This window comes from Fusarium redolens (assembly GCF_020744475.1).
Source record: "Fusarium redolens strain MPI-CAGE-AT-0023 chromosome Unknown BKA55scaffold_1, whole genome shotgun sequence".
NCBI lineage: Eukaryota > Fungi > Ascomycota > Sordariomycetes > Hypocreales > Nectriaceae > Fusarium > Fusarium redolens.
In genome coordinates, this window is record NW_025763664.1 from 3936021 (window position 1) to 3964003 (window position 27983).

The 27983-nt window shown below is 49.5% G+C and overlaps 10 protein-coding genes across 10 annotated transcripts; 4 read left to right on the plus strand and 6 right to left on the minus strand.

The window, feature by feature from the left end:
* Positions 1-1834, plus strand: BKA55DRAFT_683314 (uncharacterized protein; the record flags this gene model as incomplete). The annotated part of the gene is made up of 4 exons (XM_046198484.1): positions 1-60; positions 179-829; positions 878-1027; positions 1076-1834. The coding sequence occupies 4 exons, from the start codon at positions 1-3 to the stop codon at positions 1832-1834; spliced, it is 1620 nt and encodes a 539-aa protein (XP_046057019.1).
* A 2322-nt stretch (positions 1835-4156) lies between these two features.
* On the plus strand, positions 4157-7093 carry BKA55DRAFT_38623 (uncharacterized protein). Its single transcript, XM_046185984.1, has 2 exons — positions 4157-5849; positions 5900-7093. Exons 1-2 carry the CDS (start codon positions 4326-4328, stop codon positions 6890-6892), a joined length of 2517 nt encoding a protein of 838 aa, XP_046057020.1. The 5' UTR covers positions 4157-4325; the 3' UTR covers positions 6893-7093.
* A 201-nt stretch (positions 7094-7294) lies between these two features.
* Positions 7295-9523, minus strand: BKA55DRAFT_588729 (Metallo-dependent phosphatase-like protein; the record flags this gene model as incomplete). The annotated part of the gene is made up of 2 exons (XM_046194836.1): positions 7295-9225; positions 9337-9523. The coding sequence occupies 2 exons, from the start codon at positions 9521-9523 to the stop codon at positions 7295-7297; spliced, it is 2118 nt and encodes a 705-aa protein (XP_046057021.1).
* Positions 9524-11735: 2212 nt separating this feature from the next.
* On the minus strand, positions 11736-13496 carry BKA55DRAFT_550999 (uncharacterized protein). The gene has a single exon (XM_046191326.1). It carries the CDS (start codon positions 13281-13283, stop codon positions 11964-11966), a length of 1320 nt encoding a protein of 439 aa, XP_046057022.1. The 5' UTR covers positions 13284-13496; the 3' UTR covers positions 11736-11963.
* Positions 13497-13967: 471 nt separating this feature from the next.
* BKA55DRAFT_532860 (armadillo-type protein) lies at positions 13968-15580 on the minus strand (the record flags this gene model as incomplete). The annotated part of the gene is made up of 3 exons (XM_046189394.1): positions 13968-14583; positions 14635-15160; positions 15283-15580. 3 exons carry the CDS (start codon positions 15578-15580, stop codon positions 13968-13970), a joined length of 1440 nt encoding a protein of 479 aa, XP_046057023.1.
* A 1378-nt stretch (positions 15581-16958) lies between these two features.
* BKA55DRAFT_551003 (uncharacterized protein) lies at positions 16959-19121 on the plus strand. The gene is made up of 2 exons (XM_046191327.1): positions 16959-18522; positions 18577-19121. Exons 1-2 carry the CDS (start codon positions 17421-17423, stop codon positions 18666-18668), a joined length of 1194 nt encoding a protein of 397 aa, XP_046057024.1. The 5' UTR covers positions 16959-17420; the 3' UTR covers positions 18669-19121.
* BKA55DRAFT_551006 (ribosomal protein L6, alpha-beta domain-containing protein) lies at positions 19122-20553 on the minus strand. The gene is made up of 3 exons (XM_046191328.1): positions 20419-20553; positions 19697-20178; positions 19122-19644 (listed from the first exon to the last, which is right to left on the minus strand). The coding sequence occupies exons 1-3, from the start codon at positions 20462-20464 to the stop codon at positions 19591-19593; spliced, it is 582 nt and encodes a 193-aa protein (XP_046057025.1). The 5' UTR covers positions 20465-20553; the 3' UTR covers positions 19122-19590.
* Positions 20554-20699: 146 nt separating this feature from the next.
* BKA55DRAFT_551008 (vacuolar protein sorting-associated protein 26-domain-containing protein) lies at positions 20700-22284 on the plus strand. The gene is made up of 3 exons (XM_046191329.1): positions 20700-21265; positions 21350-21964; positions 22022-22284. Exons 1-3 carry the CDS (start codon positions 21049-21051, stop codon positions 22153-22155), a joined length of 966 nt encoding a protein of 321 aa, XP_046057026.1. The 5' UTR covers positions 20700-21048; the 3' UTR covers positions 22156-22284.
* On the minus strand, positions 22285-26215 carry BKA55DRAFT_551010 (nucleoporin Nup120/160-domain-containing protein). Its single transcript, XM_046191330.1, has 3 exons — positions 25395-26215; positions 23314-25341; positions 22285-23266 (listed from the first exon to the last, which is right to left on the minus strand). Exons 1-3 carry the CDS (start codon positions 26200-26202, stop codon positions 22440-22442), a joined length of 3663 nt encoding a protein of 1220 aa, XP_046057027.1. The 5' UTR covers positions 26203-26215; the 3' UTR covers positions 22285-22439.
* On the minus strand, positions 26216-27744 carry BKA55DRAFT_551012 (DNA recombination and repair protein Rad51). Its single transcript, XM_046191331.1, has one exon. It carries the CDS (start codon positions 27293-27295, stop codon positions 26501-26503), a length of 795 nt encoding a protein of 264 aa, XP_046057028.1. The 5' UTR covers positions 27296-27744; the 3' UTR covers positions 26216-26500.
* Positions 27745-27983: the final 239 nt, after the last annotated feature.

Genomic DNA, 27983 nt, shown 5'->3' on the forward strand with positions numbered 1-27983 from the left:
ATGCCCAACACGGGAAAGCCAAGCAAAGATTGCCATCTTTGTCGATCACGACGTGTCAAGGTCGGTACAGTCCAGTCCAGTCCTTGAGCCACTTATTCTGTGCTTACGCGGTTATGTCATAAGAAAGACCCTCAAGCATATCAGCCCATCACATCCCAATCGCTGACGACATCAACAGTGTGATCTCGGCAGACCATCATGTCAAAGATGCATCAAATATGGGACTGGATGTCCGGGATATCGGGATGAACAGGAGCTCGTCTTTCGCAATGCCAACCCAACCACTATCAAGAAGAGGAAGAAGAGGACTCAGCAAAATGCTCCGTCTCAGACCCGTGGGGAGTCTGTCATGTCTTTTGGCTCATCTTCCTCTTCCTCTTCATCAAATGGAGATTTTGGCACGCCATCAGTCATTGAAGAAGTTGATCGTGAATTCAGCCCTGTCTCGCCAACAATCGTCGACCTTGTCGAATACACAAGAACTGGAAGGGTTCTCATCATGCCCCAGTCCCTTAATGAGCATTGGACTGCCCATTCCATACCGATCCTTCTCAACGTCTACTATACTTTGGATTTCCTCCATGACACATACAAAAAGAGCGGTCCTCAAGGACCTCTTCTTTGGGCCACTCATCTCTTTGCCCGCACATACATCACCAACCTGAGATATCCCACCGCCATCGACAACGGATCTGTCGAGCAGACTGACAAGGAACTTGGTACATACCTTGGTAAAACATTGAGCTCTGTTGGTGAAGCACTCAAAACACCTGAGGGCGCTATGAGAGATGATGTTCTCGCAGCAGTATGGATTCTAACGAACTATGAAGTGAGCAATATGACTTCTTCCTGCCATTCTTGTACTTACATTTTACAGCTTCTCATGGGCTCCATAAACCGCGTATCACCTCTGAACCCATGGCATCTCCATACCAATGGACTATACAGTATTCTTCAGCAAAGAGGTACGGCTTCTTTGCGAAAGCCAGGATCGCGAATGGGTTTCTGGCCTGCTTACAACATGGTGGTATGTCACTTCGATCTGAATATCCACTCCCAACTTACAAGTTATCAGCAAGTACGGTGTCTCCTGACAAGCATTGAGTGCCCTCCTGAATCCCAGGAATGGTTTGCTGCCATCAGAAACACACTTCATCCAGGTGAAGGATTGGCTGTTGAAGTCGGCGATTATATCTGCAAGATGGCACATGTTCAAAAGCGTATGCTCGATATCATTCGAGCTCGAGACTTTGGCACCGCTGCCCTCGAGTACTACGACTTAGTTGGTATCGTTTTCAGAGCGGAAGACCATTTTACTACTTTTGACGCAGACTACCATTTTATCGATGAGGTCTTCAACCCCTATTTGCGAAACATGCTCAACTCGGCACGAGTAAAAGGCTACCATGTCATTCTGACCTACGCAAACTTTTTAACTCATCATCCGACTGCTCCTATCTCCCTGCAAGAGCTCAAGGCGCTGCGCTCGCATTGCGTATACCGGGTTCGAGACAGTGCAAAACTCGTCATAGAGGCAGTAAAACGGCATCTCGACCCAGCATCTTTCCGCAACAACCCATCGCCAAGGACAGTGTTTGACGCGTTGAAATTGATCTGGCCTCTGACGGCGGTTTACCTCGTACCGTCAACCCTAAATGAGCAGAGCGAAGCTGCAGGTGAATCGTTACAATTCATCGGCCGCGAGCTTGGAGTGAGGCAGGGCCTCAAGGTTAACAAGGGAGAGTCCACGCTGCCACCGGAAGCAGAGGCACCTTCACAGCTGGCTGAGGATGTGGCCTTTGATCCACTTCCAACAAGTAGAGGATTAATGTAGTGAACAGAGCTGGTTTGCTACGAACTATCTATCAGCTGAATGCTCATCATGTTCTTGGGTGTTCTTTCAAGATGGGAAGAATGCATCTGCTGCGAGATTTATCTGTAGCCCCCTATCGAAGCCTCACTTGATCACCGATTTCAGGGGCTCCTTGTCCGGAGCAACTCCGGTGTCCCACCAAGGGAGTCCCACAAGAACACAGACGGCTTCAAATCTCAGATCCGCTCCGGGTCAGTGGGCCTGCTTAGAACTCCGAGACCCGCTCCGTGACACGCAAAAGTTCGGTGTGAGATTCTGACCTTGCTGAAAGCCTGAGATGCCTCGGTTGGAGACCCAACTTCTCAGACTTCGGTACGAGATGCGATGGATAATACTGTGGCAAGAAAAGGACTCGCTCAGCTTTCGGCACTGCACGTCAGCGTGTAAATTAAGCGACATTTCATGAATCTCAGTAGTATCCAATACCATCTTCATCAACAAGAATGCGATCTTCAGTCGCAATTGTGGCGTAGTCTGTGGCGGGAGCTGTTAATCCCCAAGCGAGGTGTGGCGGTGCGGTATGTCACCGCAGCAAGACGAAGAGGATTCTGGTTTGGAAATGCAGGACCGAAAAGGAGGGACGGAACTTTCCAAAAGGCCGTGCTCAAAAGCATGCGACTTGACCAGCTTGTTTTTTGCTCCAAAGATAACGTTGTACGAGAAGAGAGCATGATCAGCACGGACAGCACGAGTCCGGCGGGTGGCGGCATTGGGTGGGTGTTCCAGCTGCAACTGTTTTATTTTAATGCGGCTCGTGTTGAAGCAACTAGCTCTCGATATGGAAACACTGCAGATTTTAAGTTGATGCTTGGGGTTTATGCTCTCCGAGGGGGGTTTCTGGGTGTTGGTACAGGTGTTACCTGCTATAATTATAGTGCTAAGCGTATCTTGGTCTGAGGCTAACGCACTGTCCATATATAGAGATTATCACCAGAGCATACAGTACGATTGAATCCCCCAATAACAAAACGGATGGATTGGCATCCGAGCCAGCCACCATCTTTCATAATCATGATCCAGATCGTGATGGAACACAAGAGACAGCGCAACCAACGTCCCACAATCCCTGCATCTTCTGCATTAGTTTCTTTTGGGTTTCTATTTGCATCTCTCTTCTCCTCTTACCGAGTCTTACCCCGGATTCCACGACCGTTGCGTTGTGTTACTACACGAGAAGAAGCCCTCGCAAGCCTCGGGATGGATAGGCAGAAGATGCTTCTGCATTGCATGACAGCATCAATGAATCGAATCTTCAAGTTAAAACATCAACAAGCGGTCGGTTCCGTCGATCACACAATCCGAAACTGAACACTGAACACCAAAAAAATTCAAGGCCACACCCCCGGGAGCATGTGAAGTCATCGCCACGTCTCTGTGACCCAATCATCACACCGTCGATGCCAAGACCCGTGATGGATTTGGTAATGAACGACACTGCAACCAAACCCGATTGCCAGCTCGCAAGTTACGGGGGAGCAATAATATTAACAGAAAATGAAAGGGCCGTTTACTCACCAGGTTTTTCTCGTGTACAGATAAGTGTGTGCGCTTGCGATGTTGGTGTGTAAATGCTCACTCCAACATTTTGCTTGGTTCGTCTCGTTAACGAGGGAGGCGTTTTCCTTGCTGGCATTGCATTCGCTATTTCCGGTTGGATGTCTTAAGATGAGGATGAGGTGACGCTCATGTTTGAAATGTGCTTCTGTACTCCTGCTGCTCAATTGACTTGCCTAGGTACCATTTCCAGCACATGTTGGTACATGGCCAATCGTTATTATTACCAAGGTCCGGGTTGGTAGACTAATAAATGGTATGTAGCGGTACCCATCTGCATCCCCATCTCCACGCGCGCCTTGCACCCGCTACGGGCTGTGTTTCGCCTTGCCCACGCCTATCTCAATGCCTATCGAAATCGAATCCAGACAAAGTTGTCGGGGAAATCGATGATGTAGTGGGCCAGGGGTTGAGAAACAACAGGGTGCTCCACTGTCTAGGCTGTCTCTGTCTGTCAATCAATAATCGACATGATTTACATAACGGTCTTCATCTGGTCCAAATGGAGAGCCCAAGCTTGTTATTCCTCAGCTCAAGACGTCGATCATTGTTGTATTAGTTAATTAGAGCCTTTGGATTCCCTCAAAAGATCACATTAGCTCCCCTTTGTGAACTCTCTGGGTTTCCTGCTATCGTTCCCTTTCATTCATCACCGAGAGCCCTTTTCCTCAATTGTACATGTTGCCATTGAAGACCTGTCCCTCATCTTCTGCCATATCAAAACTCGCTTGCAGGACATGATCCCTACAGAGTGGTATCGCTTTAAGGTTGCTACATCATAGTACTCGCCGATCCGAGCCACCCAGAGACGCCCAATTCCCTTGGTTACCAGTTATCGCCACAAGCCATCCATCATCCAATCCGTATTGGCAAGCAAGGAAACGAGCACCTGGTCACGATGTCAATGGTTAAATCCCCTCCCCCGTCCAATTTGGGATTTCTAGCTCCAGTCCGGCCTCGTTTTAACTCCCAACGTACCTCGGATCGCCTGCGTGAGGCTCAGACTTTTGTAACACCACCATTTAAAATGGGAGGCGCTATTAGAAAAGGCAGAAGATCCGTCTTTAAAGAAGTTGGTCTAGAACACGATTTGGATTATTCAACCTCTGCATCAGCACCTTCACTGTTGCCAGGCGAGCAACTTGACACCCATGATAACGACAAACACTTGAGTGATAGCTCTGATATCCTTCAGTCGTCCAGCAATAAGCGACAATTCGAGCAAGACGGCGACCACCGTCAGGATAATAACGGCCGCCAGCGTCCACGACAGTTATCACTTTCATCGCCCAAGACTTGGTACGCCATACTATCAAACCCCAAAGGCCGACCGAGAATCAAGAGCACCTCGGGTGTGTCCCCAGGTGTCTCGGGCCTGCAGCGCTTCACTATGTTAGCACTCCTCATTGCCATTATTATTCCGGCATTCAGTTGGCGAAATGGCCAATCCTTTTCAGATATCAATGGCGCCAGCGCTGGTGTCATTCAGAAACGCGAGATCAGCCCTACCAAAGTCTGCACACGATGGGGTCTTCAAGCTGCACAATTGAATGGAACACTTTATTTATACGGCGGTCGCTCAAGATCGAAACCCGATCAAACCGAAGACACATGGAACAACAATTTCCTAACACTAGACCTCACTAAGGACTGGGACATAAACTCGCCCGCTCTCAAGGGACTCGAGAAACCTGATGGCCCCCCCGAGGTCTCTATGGGTTATTTGTGGCATGATTACAACAACCTTTATCTCTATGGCGGCCAATTCTCTGACACACCCTATGTTGATCCCGAGCCCGAGTCTGTATGGCGTTATTCCATCAAGGATGAAGAATGGACTGAATTTAAAAACCCCAAAACTTCGGCCGGCAATGAATCAGAGCCAGGAAATCGGCCAGTTCATCGTGCTGCTGAGGGAGCAGGCCTGTCTGTACCTGAACTCGGCCTAAGCTGGTACTTTGGTGGCCATCTCGACTGGGCCACCACGCCGGGCTGGTCGCGCAGTGTTGATCGTGTATATCTCAAGAGTCTTCTTGAGTTCACACACCCAGGCTATGTTAACACCGGCGTTGATAGCCTTTCAGACGGTACGGGCGCAGGTGAAAGCGGAGCCTATCGGAACATCACAAAAGCAGGTATCCAGACCGGTAACTTTACTGAGAGAGCAGATGGCGTCTTGGTGTTTGTGCCTGGCTGGGGCGAGCAAGGTGTTCTGATCGGTCTTGCTGGTGGTACCAACGAAACATTCACTGAGGACCTCGGCACATTAAACGTCTACGACATTGCCAATTCTGAATGGTTCCATCAAGAAACATCTGGAGATACACCCAGCGTTCGTGTTAATCCTTGTGCTGTCATCGCCAGCGCGCCGGATGCATCAAGTTTTCAGATTTACATGTTTGGTGGACAGAATCTTCCTTTTGTGAGTTGTGACATGGTTTTAGACATACCCAAACACTAACATGGTCTCAGGGAAACCAAACGCAGTACGATGACATGTACATCCTTACCATTCCTTCTTTCACGTGGATCAAAGTCGACCAAAACGACGACAACAGACCCGCTGCGCGAGCTGGGCACTCATGCGCCATGTATGACGGGCAAATGGTTGTTGTTGGTGGAGTAGGAGGGGACATCGAATGTGATCCAGGCATGTACGTATTCGATGCAACTTCACTTCAGTGGAAGGACCAATTCAAGGCCGGCAATCACGACTCGGATCATCATCCCGATAACTTCGTTCTCGCTGGGTCCCATGGATACGAGGTCCCGGACGCCGTACGCAAGGTTGTAGGTGGAGACAAGGACGGCAGCGCTACCGTTACGACCCCCGCTGTGGGGCCGGCCACCGGTGGTCCGTTCCTAACGGGCAAGCCCCCGGTTTTCACAGTCACCTCCGGACCGACAGCGACAGTACGAGTTGGCCAGACTGGTACTGCAGCCGCTTCTCCCGATGGAGAAGAAGACGATGGTGGAGTTAATGGTGGTCTCGTGGCTGCAGGTGTAATCGCTGGTATCTTCGGCGCCCTCGCCTGCTATCTTGGCTTCTGCGCCTGGCTCTATCGCCGGCAAGTCAACGCCTACAGACAGCATCTCGCAGTATCAAACCGCTACTCCGTTGCTTCCAACTCGCTTCTCAACCCTTCAGCCCTTGCTGCTGCTGGCACTACCCGCCCCAAGCGTGCTATTTCCCAGCGCAGCCTCTTTGGCTGGGTCGGCCCTAGCCGCGATCAGGGATACACCACAGAGCCCAAATGGGGTCCTGAGGATGAAGATGATACTACGCCAGGCGCTCCCGGGTCCAGCAGTGGATCTGGAGGTGCCAAGCGCAGTGAGGATACGAGACCTGGAACGAGCCATAGCGGAGGCTCGACTGAAGGACTCCTCGAAGGTCAGGAGCCGAGTTTCTTCAGCGTCGTCATGGGTCCTCGTCGGGCGTTGCGGGTTGTCAATAATGCAGAGTAAACCGCGTATGTACAATGAGAGGCGGCGTTGGGTAAAGGGAAGAATAGGATTTAATGGTTCCTTTGATTTGTGAGATGAGCTGGACTGGTCGGTCATGATAAACGAACACGAACGATGTATGAAAAGCTGGTGGCCTTGTACTGGCGCAGCTGCATTCGCTGATACCCCCTGTTTCTTAATGTCCTAGAAAAGGGTACATTTGGGCAAAATATACGCATGAGCTTTGAATCAAAATGTTGCGAGAAAACGATAGTTGTATTCATAAAATCGTGTACCTTTAGTTATTCTAGCAATTATACTCTCTATGCGCCATTAACACCAGATATGCCTATTCCGTCCGTCTCTTCGCTAAAATGCCAATCATAAAGTATCCAAGTCAGTCGCTATCCTGCATGTCTCCGATCATCTCCGTGACAACTTCTTGAGTTGCTTTTCGGGTATAGTGTTGACGAATGCTTCTTGGAGGAAATGCTTCCAGACCTTGTTGGTCTTTCTTCTCTTGTTCTTCCCTTTCTTGCCCCTGGTAGCGGTGAAATCCAAATCGGAGTCACCCTCTTCAGGCTCCGGAAGTTCAGTGTCCTCGTCGTCGTCTGAGTCATCTTCGAAATCCTCATTGTACTCTTCAGCTGCCTTGCCCTTGCCCTTCTTCGTCTTCCTCTTAGCGATCCTAGACGCTAGCCTTAGGTAGCTTCGAACTGTCAAGTCAGGTAGCTTAAAGATATTGTCGGTAAAAGTGCTGTATTCAACCTCGTATCTGAACTTCTTGGGCTGCGGCTTGTCGTGGTTGGGCACCTCCTCACCGAAATCGCCATCGCGCCACTTACTTGTCTCAGACAAGTCGGTAAGATCGTTGTTGATATAGGTGAGGTTGGCAAAGTATTGCGTGTATCCCATGAAGGTGAATGTCTGGCGAGAGTATGCAGGACCGGGAGGTGATCCCTTTGGGGGAGCTGGCGGGACCACGAGTTCAGGGTTCTTGGGCTTCTTCTTGCCCTTTTTTCCCTTTCTGCCTTTCTTGCCTTTTCTGCCCTTCTTCCTTCGCTCAGCTTCAAGGTTTCTCTTGAGTTCCTGGTGAGCTTCGTCACCTTCAGAAAAGTCGGGAAGCTCTTCAGAAACTTTTGAGTTGATGTCGAATGAGTCGGTCCAGACTGGCGCATCCTCCAGGCCGGTGATGTTGTACTCGATTATGCGAATAGTTGGGAAGTAATTGGGGACGACGCTGGGGCTAACAAGAGATACCTGGTATCGTTCGCCATACTTGCCTCCGATCTTGCCGTGACCCTTCTTCTTTTTCCCTTTCTTCCCCTTCTTCTTTCTATTCCTCAACACATCGATATCTTCGTCTTGCGTTTCAAGTTCATCCTCATCGTCTAGATCTTCTTCTAGTGCCTTTGCGGCTGAGCCTGGCAAGTTAGACCAGGACTTTCTAAGTTCTATCAGATAGTCGCTCTTTGACTCGACGGAAAAGTCGTCATCCATGGGTTCTCGGGTAGTCCCTGCCTTGTCATAAAGGCTCAGGTCAATGTCCTTGGTGTCCTGAAATAGGAAGTGGTCAATGTTCATATGCCCGTAAACGGAGCCAGTAACAACATCGCGGAACTGCTTCAACCAGAGGGTATATTTTTGCCAGCAAGTTTCGTCCCAATTCTGCTTGTTCTTAGTTCGAGCAGGAGGAACATGACCGATCAGGATAGCCTTCATTCCACGCTCACGTAATCGCTGAAGTTGAACACTCAACCACTCCATATGTTTGAAACCAGGCTCCGAAGGAATGGCGCAACCGTCAACGCCAGCATTTCGGTCGAAAAAGTACATGGTGTTGAGGCTGATGACGGACAGGTGATTGGGAATAACTTCAACCTCGAACCATCCACCAAATCCGAAGGAATGTCGCTGTTCCTCGGGGATAAAACGATGCCATATGCTGCTATAAGCCTGTAGCCACTTGTTTGGTCCGGGATAGAAAATGTTGTGCGGCAGGAAATCGTTGTTGCCAAAAGTTGGGATAACGGGGACGGTAAGGGCTCCATCATCAGAAAATGTCTTGACAATCTTTTTGGCGACCTTTCGATTCATATCCAAAACATGGCTCGAGCTTCGCGGCAGCTCCTCGTCGCTATCGTGGCGCGCCGTGTCGCCCGTCCATACAACAAAGTCGATATCATCCTTGACGTTCTTCCGTATCCATTCTAACGTCGCGTCGACGAGGTCCACGGGAGAGTCGCAATCGGTAGTTTCGGCGCCATATAGACCTGCAGGGCCCTTTCCGCGGTGGCATGCGACGCCCTGAGCTGTTGATGAATGCGCTTTGTAGAATTCATCAGGGTGAAAATCTGGAGTTGTGGTTGTTAGTGGGCTGGTTTGGATGCGACGCTGAGCTATCATATTTTCATCCGATGTAGATGCAGGAACATGGGACTTGTTTCACATGCAATATTGCGTACCTGTTATATGCAAGAATTTGCCATTCAATTTGCGACCCGACTGTTGGATATGCGGTGTCTCTATAGAATCGCGTGTCCCTGTAAATGCATCGAGAACTTTTTGGCCAGCGTCGAAAATTGGTGAAGGAGAGACGCTAGGGAGTAGTAGAGCGGCTGCCACGAGCAGTCGGGCGCCTGAAAGTGGCATTTTTGGGCGTTCTAGACTGTACTCTCTATTCGATATGTATTTCGTTTGTGTTCAGTGTTGAAGTCGAATTTTTGTGTAATAGCCAAGTGAAGAAGTAAAGGCTGAGGTGAGGTCCAAGGTCAGGTATGGAATAGAAGGTGTGAGGTCATTCCAGAGTCAATCTTGGTAGCAACTTTCAAGGGGTAAGATCCTATTCAAGCCACAAAGGCGCGCTCTGATTCTGACTGGCGCGTTAGTGATGGGAGAACAAAGAAAGATAATAATATTTCTTTATAGAGCATTTGATACGAAGCAAAAAATGATGATGGAGAAGAAAAGGGCGTTGATGGACTAATTTCCACAGAGCCAGCCTACCTGAGCTATGATCAATCAAATACCGTGGATGAGGATCCACTGCTCGGTGTAGGTAAACCAAGTACCGTAGAGTGCCAAGACAGGCTGGTTGTAGCGACTATCATAGCGACAAAGGGGAAGCATCGAAATTTAAAATACTCGAGTCTGAAGAGTCAAAATAGTGACAAAATTAATGAACAGTATCTCCAGTGGATGCCCCTCCCCCACGTTGTCGTGTGCTCACGCTGAGACGCCTGGTGATCCATTGTTGAAGTTGAGGAAGACCAATCTTGAGCGGCGCGGGCTACACGTGTGCTAGAGCAAATGGTGCAAATGGGTGAGGAGAATGGCCATGAACGAGACAGAATAAGACAGAAATACGCGATACTTGAATTCAATATTGACACCTATACGTACCAAGTTATTATTCAGATACTGTCCTTTTGTATATTCAGATATCGCTTGTTTACTACGCTCTTCATCTTTTCTTTAACTCAATCAAAACCAGTTGCTCTCACATTCAGGGTCCAGCATCTATAGAATACAGCTGTAGCCTTGATTCAGGCACATACGTAATGGACTTTGGCGTATGCCATCAGGGTCCCCCTTCTGTAAATCCTCCTCCTTATAGTAGGTACCCTCGTCGAGTGGTCCATCGAGTCTGATATGTGGAACCCCATAAACGCCCTCGTGGACATTCTATCACATTCGTTTTTATAGAGATGCATACACAGAATTTATCAGGTGTTTATTGTGATTTGTTACACGCATGGATCATCTATCCTTCATTCAGTATCGGCTTACCTCTGAAATCCTTCGACAATAATCCTCGTGACGATGAGTCAAGCCGGTTACTGGCTATCCATAAAGACTGACTATCCTGTGCCCGAAGCGTGCTTATTTTGTTCAACACAAGAAGCCAACACAACCAAGAGGAAGACCAGCTCGCGTGAGCATTTTCGAACAAAGTACCATAACTTCTCGGTTCGGTGTCCGAGACACTCGACATCTATCGAAGCTCCTGTGAACTTCCTCACCACTCTAGGGTATGAACATGCCCTACTAACACGGATCTCGCTTAGCATCCGCCGCTAGTCCTCATGTGGGTTCATATATGTGCAAAAATTCTGACTCTTTTTTTCTTCTCTTTTCTTCATGCAACATCGTCTCCTCGACGGCGCCGGTAACATCCAAAACTGGCGCCACGATCATCTCAGTCTTCCCACAGTTGGTCATCACTTGAAGGGGAGGCTGTTGCTAGACCATATCGCCGCTCGTTTGAGGGAGGCCATACGCTTTTGTGTGGTGGTTTCCTATGGTTTTTTCGTGGCTACATATCTCCGTGTCCAAATTCTTGTGATGTTTTCCTCGATGCACAACTGTAGAACCACAAATCTGGCCAGCCATTCACACATAAAGTTAGTTGTGACACTTGAAGCTTGACCATGCCAAGCCTTTGAAGTATAGCCACCAAGCCTTCAGAGTGCCTCTGATGGTTACGCCTCCAAGCGAAGCTATGAGCACCGAGTACTGGCTCGCAGCGTTGCATCTCTCCTAGAACATCGCTAGTAGTATCCAGTTCCAATAGTATGACCAGGCATTATTGAGATCACCGAGGTCTCGCTGGTCAACCCAGTCCTGATACCGACACCGCTGCCGAGATTCCTTCAAGTGCCATTATAATAGCGATTATCGAGAACGCGACAAGAGAGTTGTCCCACGGGCATTGATTTTGTAATCAAGACCTACCATGGTATTACGCAATTGAGAAAAACCCCGTTTGATACCACTCCAGCAAGTCACAGCCGGAGCGCATGTCCACAACCCGGTAGGCCCTCCGAATCAAATTCCGAAGACGTGGTTTTCAAACCCCGATATCCAATTATCACCGGATTCCGAGGAAGCTCCAGAATCCGGTTACGACATCAAATTCCGGGACTAAGTAATCCGACATATTCAAGAACGTTTTATTTTCCCTAGACTCTAACTTAGTTGTAGCCATAACCATCATAGACTCCAAGGTTTACCCCCATTGAATTGTTCCCATATACCACATGTTTAATATTTTGACTCGCTTAATACATTACTCAATTCCATCGTAGACTTTCTAAGCAGGCGCAGTACCCTTCCAGTACTTTGTCTGGATAAAAGGCATCTTGGTGACTGTACCCTTGCGGGCCTTTCCTCGTACCACAACGTCCACCTCGGTACCGGCCTTCTGGTTGCCGCTCTTGATGTAGCCCATGGCGATGTTTCTGCCAAGTGTAGGGCTGGGAACACCACTTGTGATGACACCGATCTTCTCACCGTCCTTGTGGATCTCGGCACCCTCACGAGCGGGAGCTCCATCGACGAAGAGACCGATACGGCGGCGGGTGACGCCTGAGCCGCCCTTGCTCTTCGGTGTGAGTTGAGGGATAATGGTTTCGGCACCGTGGAAGCCTCCAGCCTCGCGACGGGCAGGGGGGATGATCCAGCTTAGACCAGCCTCGACAGGTGTTGTGGTATCGTCGAGATCATGGCCGTACAGACACATACCGGCCTCGAGACGGAGAGAGTCGCGAGCACCCAGACCAGCGAGCTGTAGACGTTCAGGACCAGCCTTGCTGAGAAGGGCCTGGATAGCTGGAGTTGTTGTCTCAAAAGCAGGATATTCCTTTCCGTTGAATGAAATCTCAAACCCGTCCTCTCCAGTGTAGCCACCTCGGCTGATGAGGACAGGGTGAGTCTTGCTGCCATCAGCGAGCTTCAGCTCAGCCCAGACAGCATTACCAAAGTAGAGCTTCGAGAGATCAACGTCGCTGGCGAGAACTTCGCTGAGAACCTCGGCACTCTGAGGGCCCTGGAGTGCAACGAGGCCGGAGTTGTCGAGACGTGACCACTGAACATCTCCGCCGAACTTGCCAAGCTCCTCATCAAGATACTTGGTGTCCTTGTCAAGACAGGCGCCGTTGGTGACGACGTAGTAAGTATCCTCGCCAAGTCTGGTAACAACCGAATCATCCACGATACCTCCAGTACCAGGCCACAAGAACGTTGTCAACTTGCTCTGCATAAGGCCTTGGTTTGTCCAATCAGATGGTGTGAGTCTCTCCAGGAAAGCAGCTGCATCCTTGCCCTTGAAGATATGCTGCACCATGTGGCTCACATCAAAGAGTGAGGCATGCTCACGAGTGAAGTGATGCGACTGAGCAAGTGAGAGGTTTGAGTACTGAACAGGGAGCGAGTAGCCTGCAAAGGGCACCAGCTTTCCTCCATTGGCGACATGGAAGTCATATAGAGGTGTCTTCTTCAGATCAGAAGAACCCCCCGAAGCGCATCGTACGCTTTGTTGAGAGAGTCTGAGAGCGCCGAATGATGTGGGCCGTGTAACGGCAGATGATAAGATTCGGGGACCAGCCCTCGCGGCCAAGCTGAGGCTCTTCATGGTGGATTCAATTGACGATATTAGGAGTAAGTGAGGAGAGTCAATTGATCAGATGCAAAGAAAATTAATTAAGAGGAAAAGAGTTTGTACAAGAAGATAAGAAGCCGAAGGGGCGCTTAAGACTGGTACATGGCATGTACAGTACATATCATGCAAGTCACAAGTCACCCAATTTGACAATTGGCGCTGGTGGGGTTGTCACCGAGTCTGAAGTCACTGAGTCTGAAGTTCACCGAGTCACAATCAAAATCGTCGTTTCTAATTCGCTTCTCCACGGTCTCTACCTCCGAAAACCGACCCCGGACCCCGCAGACCCCCGGAGCGCCCTCCGAGGGCCGAAGCAAGAGGTATAGAAGGAAGAGAAGCGCGGCAAATGTTGATAAGAATAAATAATTGATAAGACCGCATGAAACATAATGCACGGAATAGGATCCAATTGTTTAACACTTCATTCTTACGCACAATCGTAGTCGAGGTGATGCTGCTCAAACTACCAATAACTAAAAAGTATGCCATTACAAGCTGATGCTTCTCTTGTCCCCGCTCCTCAGCTCAGCTCGTCTACTGTGATTCTCTAAGCTTTGCGAACTCGGACCTGCCAGAACTGACGACATTAAGACGCCCGCGTAATAAACAAAACACTCCAGCAGATACTATACTTCTCTAGGACTGATCTCTGACAGTTCACTGTTGCTCAAAACTGTACTTCAACCAGCCTCCGAGGGCTCGGAGACTCTCCCATCGCACGTTTTCATCATCTGACTGCATGAGTTCCATGATCCTTCTCTTGAGTCCAACCTTCTCTAGTTGATATCTCTTCTCGGGAACCTCCTTCACCAGACATCCAACGTCGTTACAGGCAATGGCAAGCACTTGCTTGTCGTTATCCCAGGGCTGTCGCATGATCTCGGCCAGCTTCCGAGGAATCTCTCCATTCTCAAACTCGAGGATCTTGCGGGCATTCTCAGCCCAGAAGACTGTGTTTCGGTGAGGGGGCGACCATCGAAGGTGACCGGACTGCACCTCAGCAACATATTCATCGAATGTGGTCTTGGTCTTGGTGTACTCTTCCAGCATTTCCTTGAGCTTTGAAAGATCCTCCAACAAGTCGGGATCAGTCAGATGGCGACCACTGATGTTCTCAAGAAGAGCGGGAAGGCGAGCAAGAACCGCGGTTGGTAGAAGTGATTTCTGGTTTTTCTCAAGAAGGTTGTAGAGTGTAGAAAGAATCAATCGAGTTGTCTTTTCCTTGGGTGATAATCGTAGAAGGTGAGTGTAAAGAAGAACAATGTCGTACTCGCTGCGGTCCAGTATTAGTTGTAGTCCGTTTTTTTTTTGTCAGTTCACTTACTCGTTGAGCTCATCACCAATCTCCTCAGCCTCAAAACTTATCTGCCAGATAACAAGGAGTGCGTGGTAGAGAAGCTGGAGACCAACCCCTCCACCTAGAGAACCTCCAAAGCCAGTAGATCCGGTACCGGTGTTGCCGCTCCAGAGACTAGCAGATGAGCTCCCTCCATTTCCGATACCAGCTGCAGTTTGAAGGATCTTGATAAGGGGCGCAATCGTCTCGCTTCGCTGGTTCCAGAACTGCTCTCTTGCGACATGTCCAAAGAGGAGAGACGAATACTCCTGTACAGCGATATCTTGTAGACCGGCGTCATTACTCTTGGCCAGGCCGGAGAGGTAGGTGAGAATCACAGGCAGAGCCTGGAGGGTCGATTGGGACTCGTCTCGAGCAAGAGCCATGAGTGTGGTAAGTGCATGCGCAGTAAGTAATGGAATAGGATCCTCGGCATTAGTCGAGTTAAGTAGAGGCAAAAAATGTCGATAAGGCTCCTTTGTCTTGAAGAGGGCCTTGGCTAGAGATGGAACAGCTGAAAGGATATTATGTTAGCATTGGTGATTGGAGATTATGACGGAAGTCGCTCTATAGATAGACATGAACTACTCAATGCCACTTCCACATGTCGCATAGAGATAAAAGGGACGCTCTTACCCTCAAGAAGATCTCCAAGCAACACCAGGATGTACTGGATCACATTCGCATGCTTTCCCGCCGTCTCGAGAACGCTCGTCTTTCCTTCATCGCCAACAAACAGGACGCGATACCCATCAATATCCCCTGACACAATCTCCTTTCTTTGCTCAGGCTTCTTCGCCTTATCTACAGCTCGAATCTTTGCATATTGCTCCTCGGTGAGGGTGCCGGCCCTGACAGCACCGTCCCAGGGAATGGGTCGCTGACGGATGTTGCTCTGGAGAGAGGCCAGGTACGTTGGCGGGTCGAGGGACATGATTAGCTATGACTACAGCGTCGCGGCTGCTAGCAGCGAGCGGTTATTTGTAGGATGAGCCAAGGGAAGTATTTAGGTGGCGAGGTCGGAATGAGGAGAGCCGAGATGGAGATGGAGGATGATGGAGGAGCTGACGATAGGCAGTTTGAAGTCGCTGGTGATGCAACCAACTTGAACTCGAACCGCGCGGAGCGTCACAGGTCAAGCTTGGAGCACCTAACGGAACCTTGGATTTGGAGCTCGGGTAGCCACAGCTGCCACACTTGGCGCCACAAGTTAGAGTTGCTGGATAAATGTGGCTGTATCCGAGATGTGGCTATGGCTGTGGCTGTTGTTCCATCTCTTCTCTTCTGCCAAGCTGACGACACGATTGAGTCAAAAGCGCAGACCGACCTGGAATTAATCCCTGAAAAATGCCCTCCCCAGCCTCCGAGTTTCGTTCCCTGTCTAATGGCTCAACTCCTTCCAACACCGCCAATGGGAAGAGCCAAATACAGTTCTCAGCTTGCAAGGACGTTGCGATTGCCCCTGACAGTTTAATTAAAATATGCAGCATGCAAACGGCTTCACTCTCATGATACGTGATCTGCTATTCCGGGGTGCCCCGGGCGTGTAAGTGGTGATGACATTTACCCGCTGTACGTGGCCTAGCTCCAGGGCCGCAGACACGGGCCTACAGGGGTAAGCACTGCTCCAGGGCTCCAGCTATTGATAGTTGTCCAGTGAGCAAGCACAGCACAGGCGTAGTCGTTGGAGGTATCATGAGCTGGCACCCCACCATTGACGTGCATCGTATTCTGAGTCTCGAGTCATCCATCCATCCTCACCGACAAGAAGAGAGATCGAGAGTTCACCAAGAACAGGACTGAGTGTTCCCCCTTAAAACGTTGCATCGAGTTAAAAAGACTGATTTGCTGGCGTGTGGATCAGGTCCCCTTATTTCGGATGAGCGCGTGCGTGTGTCAAAGTGCCCTTCTAGGTAAATCAGAGAGGCTGGTGTAGACTATCTCTTTGAGCGGCACAAGGCAACAAAGCGGTCAAGACAGGGATATCAGGCCAATCAGAGAAATTAATTCTGCCAATACAGGGCCGGTTTGTATATAAAAGGCCAGCAGCCAGTAAGAATAGATATAAAATATTAGTAGCCAGTTAAAGTCAGGAGAAAAAGAGGCTATACTCTTGTAGAAGTAGCCAAGCTACAAAGGAATACAGGCTCTTATAGCTGCCTCTATATGTTAAGCCTCTGTAGCCTTCTGGTACGTGGGGTCAAGTGGGGCGAGTGACCTGGTGTTGCCTTGTGCCGCTCAAAGAGATAGTTGTAAGTGGGAGGTTGGGACTCAAGAGGAAGCCTTTCGTTGCAGCCCACCACCAGCCGCTTAAAACTCTTGGTGCAGCGCCCAGAATTCAACGTTGCCGTTTCTCGTCTCTTTTTTTCCTGCTTGTAATTGATCTCTTACTTACTCTTGGAAGTTTCATTTTCCTGGAAACTTCACCACCAAACCTTACTTACTCTCTCACTCACCCGCATCTCATAGCAACCTTCACTCACCTCCAGTTCCATCTCGGGCACCAACAATACTTCCCCGCGACAACGCAGCCGCTTCTCCCGCATTCCAGAAGCTAAGCTAAGCTGTTTCACAAGGGACTCAGATAAATCTCGCAACCAGTCTCGGTTTTTATCCAGATCAAATTCCTCCTCACCTTGTGCACGCATCTCAATTCGAAACTAGCACAAGCTCTGATTGGAATTGGCCTCAGACAATATTATTCCGACCTCGGCTCTGCGCCAATAATCAACCTTCAGAAAATAGTGAGGATCACAACCAGAAAAGTCGCTACAATGCGCTCCGTGACAAGGCCGCTGCTGCTCCTCGCCGCAGCAGCTCTCTGCTCTGCCAAACCGCTACCCAGAGATGATCTTCATGATCGCGGTTACTCATATCTCATGCACCGAGGATGCGACTCACCCTGCGGCTCCGATAATCAATACTGCTGTGGCTCCGGCGAGACCTGCCAAACATCAAATGGAGTCGCGAACTGTGTCGCTGCAAAGGGAGGCTGGGTTGGCGAGTACACCACTACCTGGACCGAGACCAGAACGTATACCAGCACAATCATGACCCGTTGGGAACCTGCCCCGGAGCCTACAAAGGGCGTTGACTGTGTGCCCAAGAACGATGAGCAAGAGGCATGCGGCGAGATCTGCTGCGCTGGCTGGCAGACTTGCGCATACATGGGTCAATGTTCCGCGAAGCCTGGTTACGAGGCGCCCACCGCTGTTGTTATCACCACCGATGGAAAGATCACAACCCAATACTCGGCTCCTTATCGAGTCACTGGTACCACCACTATCACCAACAGTGGCGCGCCCACTGAATCCGAGACTGCAACTGAGACTGAATCCGAGGCTTCTGCAACGGCTACCGAGACTAGCGAGGGCGCTGCAGCTGGCGAGACCGGAACTGGCGGTGGAGGTCTGAGTGCCGGTGCCATTGCTGGTATCGTCATCGGTGTTATCGCTGGCGTTGCTCTTCTGCTTCTTCTCTGCTTCTGCTGTATCGCCCGCGGTCTCTGGGTTGCTCTCTTTGGCAAGAAGGACAAGGAGAAGAGCGAGCGCGTTGATGTCTACGAGGAGCGATACTCCCGCCACGGCAGCCGACCACCTCCTTCGGCCTCGGCCCACTCCCGTCGTCCTCGACACAAGGGCTGGTTCGGCATGGGCCGTCGTGGTTCCCCGTCGTCGGCCGGCGATCGTCGTGAGAAGAAGTCGGATGGCAAGAAGTGGCTCGGTATCGCGGGTCTGGCGGCCACGCTCCTTGCTCTCCTCAATCTCAAGAAAGATAAGCGACCTGCGAGCACCAAGCCCGCGCGCTCATCTCGAGGATCATCACGATCGCGGTATAGCGACTCTTACTACTCATACAGTGACTACACCAGTCCCAGTAAGTCTCTCTGACACTCATTGCATGACTTTATCGTACTAACAGTCACAGCAGGCAGCTCAAGCTCAGGTGGACGGACGAACCGCACTCGTCGCACACGAGACAGCCGAGCGAGGTCGTACTACTCCCGCGACAGCAGGCGATGAAGCCTTTAAATCCCCACTTCTCAACTTTTTATCCCCATTCGTCTCACATATACTCCCCATCCTGTACATGTCTCTGCATTTGACATAAGGATTCGAGCCCACATTGTACACGCTCGACTTGTCGCTTCACACATCAAGGCTACTGGCGTTTTTGGTTGTTCACATATTATGGTATTCTGTTGATACTGTTGCGGCTCTGGTTTTTATTTTGCCTCATTCACCCCATTTCATCATTGATGTTGTTATTTTACCCACGCATTCATGGATAGTTAATGCTGCTGCTTTTTGTTATTCGAAGAGATCACGTCACGAAGGAATGGAAAGGAAGATTAGATGAAATGACTCACAATGAAAGTCAAGAAGAAAAATTACGAGTTTGATACAAAGATGAATATACTTACGAGGCACGTCTTGATGTAAATGCGAGCCTCATTTTTTCACATGCAACTTTTGACCATAATCGCCCCACCTGTGAACAAACACCATGTTGTGTGCGTGGATTTATGTTCTGAAATCATACTGCATTGACTCATTTTATCATTGATCGAATTGGATAGAATAGGTCTTATCGGACTGACTTCACGATAAACCAAACGTTGTGGGAGTTCCCAGGCACAGATAGAATGCGCATTGGAAAAATGATTAAACGCCTTTTTTCTTTTTATCGCAAAACACCCGAAACGAACCCTCGTCTAAAAAGCCGGCCCTTTTTTGCTCCTAAATGGTCACATACACGAATGAACAGATGCGATTCGATTCGTTGGCGAGATTCAAGTGTTTGTCGGCACCAGAGTCATCATCTCTTTGCTTTTTGAAATTTGTTTTGTAGCCTTTTTTTGCTACTTGACATGCAACGATGAACCCTCGCCACTCCTGAGACCCAGAAACGCAAAAGAAACAAGATCCGTGTCCGTATCCGCGCTTATTCGTCCTGGACAATGTTGCCCTTCTCGGAGACGTACAGACCGTCAAGGAACTAGGCCAGTTAGTAAGGCTTGAGAAAGAGATGGTGTTGTGCTATATCCTACCTTTCGGATATCCTTGTTTCGCACCCGGCAGATCTGCTGGATATCGGCGGCACTTTGCGACACGTTCTCCACAGAGTTACCAGAGAGGACGAGCTCATCCTTCTGGGTGGTGGAAGCCTCAACATCGACACCAGGCTGCATGACAATTCGGCGGACGAGCTTCTCGCCGATGAAGTTTCGGATCTCAACCTCGTACAGGTCGGTCTCGGCGTTCTTGGTAACGTTGACGTTGATGGGGAAATGGGCGTAGACGTATCGCATCTTGTACTTGAAACCCTTTGTGACACCAATGATCAGGTTGTTGATGTGGGTTCGTACAGTTCGGAGGGTAGCGACATTCTTGCGGACTCCGTGGTGAATCTCGATGGAGATCTGGTTCTTCTTGGGGACGGTGAAGTTGACGGCCAGGTGGCTGAGATCCTTGACCAGCTTGCCGCGGGGACCCTCAACGGTGACAATTCGCGACTTAATGCTGACCTTGACTATAAAGAAAGCGAGTCAGCTTTTGCGTCTTATGACTTAGAGATTCACCTTTCGACGCTCGTGGGTGATCCCCTCAGAAAGTACCAGAGTTTCCATTGTGAGCGCAGTTTAATGTTGGTGTTCTTGTGCAGCTTCCAATTGCGAATCACTCTAGTAACATTTTTTCGAGGGGACCGATACCAAATATTCGAGCGACGACGAGGAAATCAGAGTTGAAAATGAAATAGGGCGCAACGTACCCCCCTCGGGGATCTCAAGGAGCTCCTGGGAATGAATGTACTTCATCCTGCCGGCTGTGAGGTATTGTTATCGGGTGTTGAGGGTATCGACAGAACACAACGCGAAGAATTGTTGTGGGAAAACTTCTAGGTGTGATAGGGCTTACTCTATCCACGTGAGGGGGAATCCAGGAGGTATCCACAGAAAAGGCGTGACTATGCACGTGATCAGACTATACCAACGGTTCACGATTGAAACTGTGAGCCAATTAGAACTATTGATTGTTGGACTTTATGAAGAACACCAGTTCTATACGCAGAAGATCAGTAATTATGGGAGGAAAAAATACTAAAACTGTAATAAAGGCAAAAATTATCAGCCTGAATAATACCTTTGTTCCTTTCTTGTCCATATTCATATAGTTGAACTCTGACATCCCATATCTTGTCAACTCATTCGGCCTGCTTGAAGGCAAGCTCGGTGGGTCCTCATCGGTCCCCTGTCTCCCCGAGCGCTGACGTCCTCACCAGCTCCGTCAAGCTCACCCCAGCCATTCCACTATCACGAAGCTTGCGCCAGCCTTAGCCTCATCTCACTTATCAACAAAGCACCAGGGGCAAGAGGCAGCGAACATACACAACTCGCCCGTCATGTCGTACTTCTTCGCGACTCCCGTCGATATCGACGTTGTCCTCGACGATACAGATGAGCGTTCTATGGTCGATGTCAAGCTCGACAAGAACCGTCGCGAGAAGGCCCCTCTCTTTATGGATGGCGAGTCTGTCAAGGGCGCTGTCACTGTTCGTCCAAAGGATGGGAAGAGGCTCGAGCATACTGGTATCAAGGTCCAGTTCATCGGCACGATAGGTTCGCGACCCATATACATCGCAATGCCTCCCTGAGGCCCTCATGCGCTTGGCAAGCTACTCCAGTTACTGACTTGTCGCAAAGAAATGTTCTTCGATCGCGGCAACCACTACGAATTTCTCTCACTCAACCAAGAACTCGCTGCGCCTGGCGAGCTTCAGCACCCACAGACATTCGACTTCAACTTCAAGAACGTCGAGAAGCAGTACGAATCATACAATGGCATCAACGTTAAGCTGCGCTACTTCGTCCGCGTCACCGTTTCACGCCGCATGGCCGATGTCATCCGTGAAAAGGACATATGGGTCTACAGCTATCGCATCCCCCCTGAGATGAACAGCAGCATTAAGATGGATGTTGGTATCGAGGACTGTCTACACATTGAGTTCGAGTACAGCAAGAGCAAGTACCATCTCAAGGATGTCATTGTCGGGCGGATCTACTTCTTGCTCGTACGCCTAAAGATCAAGCACATGGAGCTGTCTATCATCAGAAGAGAGACGACGGGCGCTGCTCCCAACCAGTATAATGAGAGTGAAACCTTGGTGCGCTTTGAGATCATGGACGGTTCCCCATCGCGAGGAGAGACAATTCCTATCCGACTGTTCCTCGGCGGTTTTGATCTAACACCTACATTCCGCGACGTAAACAAGAAGTTCTCTACGCGTTATTACCTCAGCTTAGTTCTCATCGACGAAGGTCAGTCAAGCCCCGCCAAATCTCATGCCTCAACCACTCAACTAACAACATTCACAGATGCTCGACGATACTTCAAGCAATCTGAGATTATTCTTTACCGCCAAGCTCCTGACGCCGCACCTGTTCTAAATGCCGGTACCTCATCACTACCTGCGCCTCCAGAGAACAAGTTGGCTGCTGCACAGGCATGAAGATAAAGTAGAAGAACCTGGCTGTTGGTCTGATGTACATACACTGTCAACTTCATGCGCGTCCTTTAAGCATCGGGTCATGGCGTTTCGGGTTTCAAGGCTGGAAGAGTAAGAGGATGGAAGATTTCTAGTTTTTGTTTCCTTTCTAAAACAAACCATCCGCAAATCAAATTAATGCATACACCGTAAACAGTCCCGATAATATGTCCTAGGTATCTCGCCCGTCCGAGTTTTGAAACAATACACCTCTAGTCTACATTAAGTGACCTGTCCTATTTCTGCATTCATACAATTTCCATAACGTCGTCCGCCTCAAAGCCAAATTGGTTGTTGTGAATCGCTGCGATTCGATCCAGCTCATCCTGATACTGCTTGCGAATATCCGCCAATGACACCACCTTGCGCTTTACTGCATCTTTCTGTCCAAAGCCAGCCGAGGCCTCATCATAGATCCAAGCCTGCTTGGGTTCCACACAGCTGAGAGCATTGATAAGCAGGAGGTATTGCCTTGTCACTGGTGTATCGAGGATATCTTCTCCCGTTGCCTCATCTCCCTCTCCGGCGCTTTGCAACTTGTGGATTCGGTCCAGTACCACCGATGCGGCACCACGGTAGTTGTTGTGCTTAATACGCCATGAGTAGAGGACTTGGTGGTAGGGGAATCCTTCCATAACATCCAATGATGCCTTGGTCTTCTGTGCCAGGATATCGTCAACTTCCTGTTGTAGACCGGGGAAGGGGAGAGCAACGAGCTCATTGTTGTGATAAGTCGCACACATTCTGTCGATCAACTTGCGCAGATTTGAGATCTTCATGGCTTGGTCCTTAATCGAGACCAATGTTGTGTGTGCAAGCTCAAATTGCGATGTCGCTACTGCAGCGTTGAACAATCGGCTTTGCATGTCAGTCTTGGTAAACATAGCGTCCTGCTTGGTACCCAGGAACTGCATAGCCAGGCGGGCGAAATCGACCACATAAGAGTAGGCCTTCTGCTTCTCGAACAAAGCAACAATATGTGAATAGTACTTTGCAAGGCCTTGGTACATGAGATTCCACTCTGTGTCATCAAGCAAACCGCTACTATGGCGGTCACTTCCGGCATTCCCAGCGCCTAGCTATCTGTTAGTAAAGACCAATAACGAATGCGAAAAGACTTACTCATTCCAATGGCTGCTCTTCTGAAGAAAATCGCAGCGGTATTAAAGTCCTTCAACGCCAGCTGCAAACGGCCCTGAACATATGTGGAGAAGGGGTTTTGGTCGCAGAAAGGCGCAAGATCCAATGCCAAATCAGCCCTCTCTCGTTTGATGAGAGAGCATTGAACAAGCGGTGGGGAAATCTCAATATCGCTGTCCGGAGCACACAAGTTGGTGACGAGATCTGTGACATTGGTAGCCAGGGGTTCGCTCTGGTTCGCAAAACCAAGCAGGTGACCAACATGCGCCTCCAGTGCCGTTACGAGTTGAGCATCCTCGGAGCTCTTCTTCACAGCTCCGCTCTCACTCTTGTCTCGGGTGCTGGGCACTGAGATTTCTGTCTGGGCGAGCCACTTCAACAGCTCCAAACGTCGTAGGGCCGCAACGAGCTGCCTGAATACGTTGCCAATATCAACGCGATTGTGAAGAATATCTGCCTCATTGTCGAACTCAAACTCCATGTGGACGAGAAGAATCAACTGGCTGAAGCAGACCTTCCACTGCAACTCAATACTGTCTTGAACGGCTTTGACCACCAGTTTCCGGCCAAAGTCGGTGAGTGGGTGGCGTAAGTTCCGTGACTTGGCTTCCTCCGGCGCAGAGATGAGATTCATCACATCGGCGTAAAGCTCGTCTGTCACTGTGTTAAAGTTTTGGCCGAGAACATCGACAACTTGGTTACAGTCATCATCAGTGATTCCTCGCCAAAACCCAGACTTGTCGGAGAAATATTGGATGCGCTCGAGGTCGGTCTTGGACGAATCCTCAAACAGCTCAGGTCGTAGCGTAGCCTGGCAGAGCTGCAATAGGTGATCAGGGAACCCATCAACGAAGTTCAAAGCCGTATCGACTAGAGCCGCTTGTGCAACATGATCTTCCTCAGGAGAAGAAAGGTTATAGTACAGTCGCTCTAAGCTACTGCACTCGCGAATGGCTGAAAGGAAGTCGGCGCAGACAACCCAAGTCATTCCTGTGTGGGGGTCAAGCGTCAGCCCAAGTGCTTCTCCTCGTTGCTTATCTAATTCGAGCAACAGGCGGTAGAACCTCAACCACTGGGCCTCACTGGAAGCGCGGAAGGATTCATACTCCATAGCGCCCGAAGAGCCTCGATCTAGTGTTGCAGCAGCCCCTAATATCGAGCAGATCGACTCTGCCAGTCCTCGACCCTTGGCAGCGGTCTCCTTTGTCTTTCCGAAGCCTCGCTCGTAAATCGATAGTGCTGCCTCTAGGGTCGATTTCGTAAATTGGCCAGGCTTTAGGATAAGCTGGAGCCACTTCTCTGTGACATCAGTAGGGTCACAAGGGCCAGAAGCGTCTGCGCCCAGTATAAGGTTATCTGCGTAGACGCCATCCCAGTTCTCCTCCCAGCTCTGTGAGATATTCTTACGATCCACTTCGAGCCTTTGCACCCTATACGTCATGTTGTTCTTCCACAGGGTCCAGAGTTGAATATCGCTCTCTGCAGGACAAGATAGAGCGAAATCAGCGAGTGTCCACACATCAGAGGATGATGGCGTCACTGGGACCAAGGCGTTATTGGGGAAGATGTCTTCGACGATGACGGTATGCGCATCCTTTGCGGTGATCTTCCAGAACTTAAACTCTCCAGCGCCGATGGGAGAGAAGGTTGCACAAATCCTACTACTGCGGCCCCTTCCAACAATCTGTACTAGGTTTGTCTGTGATGGGTCAATAGCCCACTTTCCAATCTCTTGAGGATTCCTCTCAGCATTGAGGATATCGCTTGTATAAAGAATTTGGCCATCGTTAATGTTCCAAATTCGCATTCTATGATCGAGACAGACTGTGATCGCAAAGAGACTATCATCCATTCCAAAACTTGTGATCTGAATCGACGTAGTTGAGCTGTATTCCATATTGATCTTGCCGTGCTTGATTGTGTGTTTTCCTTGGAAAGGAAGAAGGCTTCGGAGGTTCTGCGCCCATCCCTGAACATTGAAGAAAGATTCCTTCCAGACAAGTGATGATGCTGTAAAGATTAGCATTAGCATATTTTGATATCACTAGTCCAATAGTACTCACGTTCGTGCGCTTTGTTCTTGTCAAGCCTGATCATTCCTCCATCGTTGACCGTAATCAGTAGTGTCTCCGCGTTCACAGCAATCATGCGATGAGGATGCTTGAACCCCAATCCTGCCGGCGCTTGGACCTTGCCGAGGTCAGAAAGCCCAGCATCGACGGCCGATCTCTTCCTGAACAAATCTGGTCGGAGCGTGAAGCTGTACAGCTGATATGCTTGGTCGAGAACAAAAACACAAAGGGAATCGTGCTCTTCGGGGTCCGAAAACGTGACGCATCCTGGCTGAATAGGTACTGAAAAGTTGAAGTTCAAGACCAGCGGCGAATCGGTTGCTTGTGTCTTCTTGCAAACATCAACAGCCCGAATGCTGAGGAGTGTGCCGTCCTCCAAGATCCGCCACAGGAAACTACGCGGTGTGTCATGCCAAATTCGGTGGTAGACGGAAGAAGCAGTCGCTAAATTCTTCGTTCGAAATGTCGTCTCATCTTCTGCAGTGTTCTCTCGCGCCGGTTTGCGATAATTACGGCTCTGTATTGAATTCGAGGGTACTCGGATCGTGACAATAGAAGATGAAGTAGGGGGATCAAGGTTCACTCTTGTCTCTTTAAAGAGATATTGTGTATCGCCTTCCATTTCGCCCCCATAAATCGAGTCGGTCGTAACGAGATGGGTTCGAGTACTGGGCGCTGAGTTTGATGTGATGGATAACAACGAGATCGCGTTGCATCCAGAAATTCTGGCGGATTGGTCGCGAACCACGCTAACCCAAATAGGTAACCAGCTATTGGTCACTGAAAGCCAGCTTGACATAGAAAAGATATATCAACGTTAGAAAAGATGCATCAAAATTATAAAAGTGCATCAAAGTTGGTTAATTATATGTTGGCTTTAATCTCTTTCTTTGAGACTAATTTCTCCGAAAGAAACACGTTTTCATTGAAGGGAATTCCAGCTAGTCATCCCAACCACCCTACCCTGACATTTAGGTAACATCCATCGCAAAAATAACACATGAAGCAACCATTAAAATATGCGCCAGCAATCATGCCAAGAATCATCACCATATACTCCAGTGCTCGTACAAACACACAAGGTCATCAGTTGTCGTCTAATCCTTCTCCATATCCTTTGGTGCTGGGTCGCCGATACCCTCCTCGCCAATGGCAAACAGAGTATCACTTTCTGGCAGGCATGGGCTATCGTAAATCTTGGCAATACGTGTCTCCCCACGACCCTTCTTCAGACTGATTCTCGTCGTGCTGGCGTGGGCGATAATGTTACCACCGATAGGCTTCTTTGGATCGGGGTTGAACATGGCACTTGGGCCACCGTCGACCTGAGCCACGACTTGATTTGTAATGACAACTGCGATACCAAATTCATCCGCCAGACGCTGAAGTGTCCTCATGAACTTGGCCAAGTGAGTCTGTCGGTTCGAGAGCTCACCACGACCGCAAAAGTCTGTTCGGTAGAGCGATGTTGCACTGTCGACGATGAGCAGAGAGAATCGTGTCTCACACATCATAGCCGCAGCCTGGTTGAGTAATTGAAGCTGATGATCAGAGTTGTAAGCGCGTGCGTATGCAACATTGTCCAAGACCTCCTCGCCAGAAAGGCCAAATCGGTTGGCAACGCCTAGCAGACGAACAGGTCGGAATGTACCCTCGGTGTCGATGTACATGCATTTTCCTTCACCACCACCCATATCAAATGGCAATTGACAAGTCACAGCGAGTGTGTGGCAGATCTGGCTCTTTCCGGTTCTGAATTCACCGAACAGTTCAGTAACCGAACCTGTTTCAATACCACCAGCAAGAAGAGTATCGAGGTTCTTGGATCCAGTGGTAATAGAAATGAGCTCGCTGCGACGCTGGTGCATCTCTGTGGCTGTAGTAAAACCCATCGGGACGAGCTTGGAGGCTGCGCTACCATCAGTAATTTTTTCGATAGCTCCGATTCGTGAGTCACTTACCCTCTCCCAGAATCTTGGTCGCCTTCTGCTCCGAGATACCCTTGATCTGTTCCAGCACTCGTCGCGGCGTGTAGGCCACTGACTCAACTGTGTTGTAGCCTCCGTCAATGACAAGCTGAATATCTCGCTTCGTCAAGCCAGCAATTCCCTGCAAGCTTCAGCGTCAGCCGTTATCGCAATTGCGCTTCGACAGAAGCTTACCTCGAGCGCGGATAGTGGCGTTGGAGCACCAGGGCCAGGCATACCGCCCTCTTCGCCCATCTGAGCCTCATCATACTCCTGGCTCATTGTGATTTTCGAGTTCCTCTTTTTGATTGTATCAGTGAAGAAGTGGTCACAGACTGCACTGTGAACTGCAAATTTGCAAGAAATGAGGCAACAGAAGGAGAACAGAATTGGAGGAAAGCGCGGCGGGACGCGTCCCAGGAGGCAACAGCGCCACCTTCCTACGCCAAATCACGTGCCATCGACTGGTAATTGCATGACGGTCCACTTTAATTGGTACATGGAATTAATAGGCCTCTGAATAACGGTGTCAAAAAATAGTCAGTCTAATGGCCTACTAAGTTATCCTAAGCTTATCTAAATCTTTTTGTCGCTTAGTATAGGCCCTAAGTTT

Bases quoted from the DNA above. Each gene is read 5' to 3' on its own strand.
- BKA55DRAFT_551012 (XM_046191331.1), bottom strand. From the start codon at position 27,295: ATGGGTTTTACTACAGCCACAGAGATGCACCAGCGTCGCAGCGAGCTC.
- BKA55DRAFT_550999 (XM_046191326.1), bottom strand. From the start codon at position 13,283: ATGAAGAGCCTCAGCTTGGCCGCGAGGGCTGGTCCCCGAATCTTATCA.
- BKA55DRAFT_38623 (XM_046185984.1), top strand. From the start codon at position 4,326: ATGTCAATGGTTAAATCCCCTCCCCCGTCCAATTTGGGATTTCTAGCT. The intron at 5,850-5,899 runs GTGAGTTGTGAC...ACATGGTCTCAG, and splicing joins GTGGACAGAATCTTCCTTTT to GGAAACCAAACGCAGTACGA.
- BKA55DRAFT_551006 (XM_046191328.1), bottom strand. From the start codon at position 20,464: ATGAAGTACATTCATTCCCAGGAGCTCCTTGAGATCCCCGAGGGGG. The intron at 20,179-20,418 runs GTACGTTGCGCC...CTTTCTTTATAG, and splicing joins CCTTGAGATCCCCGAGGGGG to TCAAGGTCAGCATTAAGTCG. The intron at 19,645-19,696 runs GTAGGATATAGC...TAACTGGCCTAG, and splicing joins GAAACAAGGATATCCGAAAG to TTCCTTGACGGTCTGTACGT.
- BKA55DRAFT_551010 (XM_046191330.1), bottom strand. From the start codon at position 26,202: ATGTCAAGCTGGCTTTCAGTGACCAATAGCTGGTTACCTATTTGGGTT. The intron at 25,342-25,394 runs GTGAGTACTATT...TAATCTTTACAG, and splicing joins CAAGAACAAAGCGCACGAAC to CATCATCACTTGTCTGGAAG. The intron at 23,267-23,313 runs GTAAGTCTTTTC...ACAGATAGCTAG, and splicing joins AAGAGCAGCCATTGGAATGA to GCGCTGGGAATGCCGGAAGT.
- BKA55DRAFT_551008 (XM_046191329.1), top strand. From the start codon at position 21,049: ATGTCGTACTTCTTCGCGACTCCCGTCGATATCGACGTTGTCCTCGAC. The intron at 21,266-21,349 runs GTTCGCGACCCA...CTTGTCGCAAAG, and splicing joins CCAGTTCATCGGCACGATAG to AAATGTTCTTCGATCGCGGC. The intron at 21,965-22,021 runs GTCAGTCAAGCC...CAACATTCACAG, and splicing joins CTTAGTTCTCATCGACGAAG to ATGCTCGACGATACTTCAAG.
- BKA55DRAFT_551003 (XM_046191327.1), top strand. From the start codon at position 17,421: ATGCGCTCCGTGACAAGGCCGCTGCTGCTCCTCGCCGCAGCAGCTCTC. The intron at 18,523-18,576 runs GTAAGTCTCTCT...CAGTCACAGCAG, and splicing joins CAGTGACTACACCAGTCCCA to GCAGCTCAAGCTCAGGTGGA.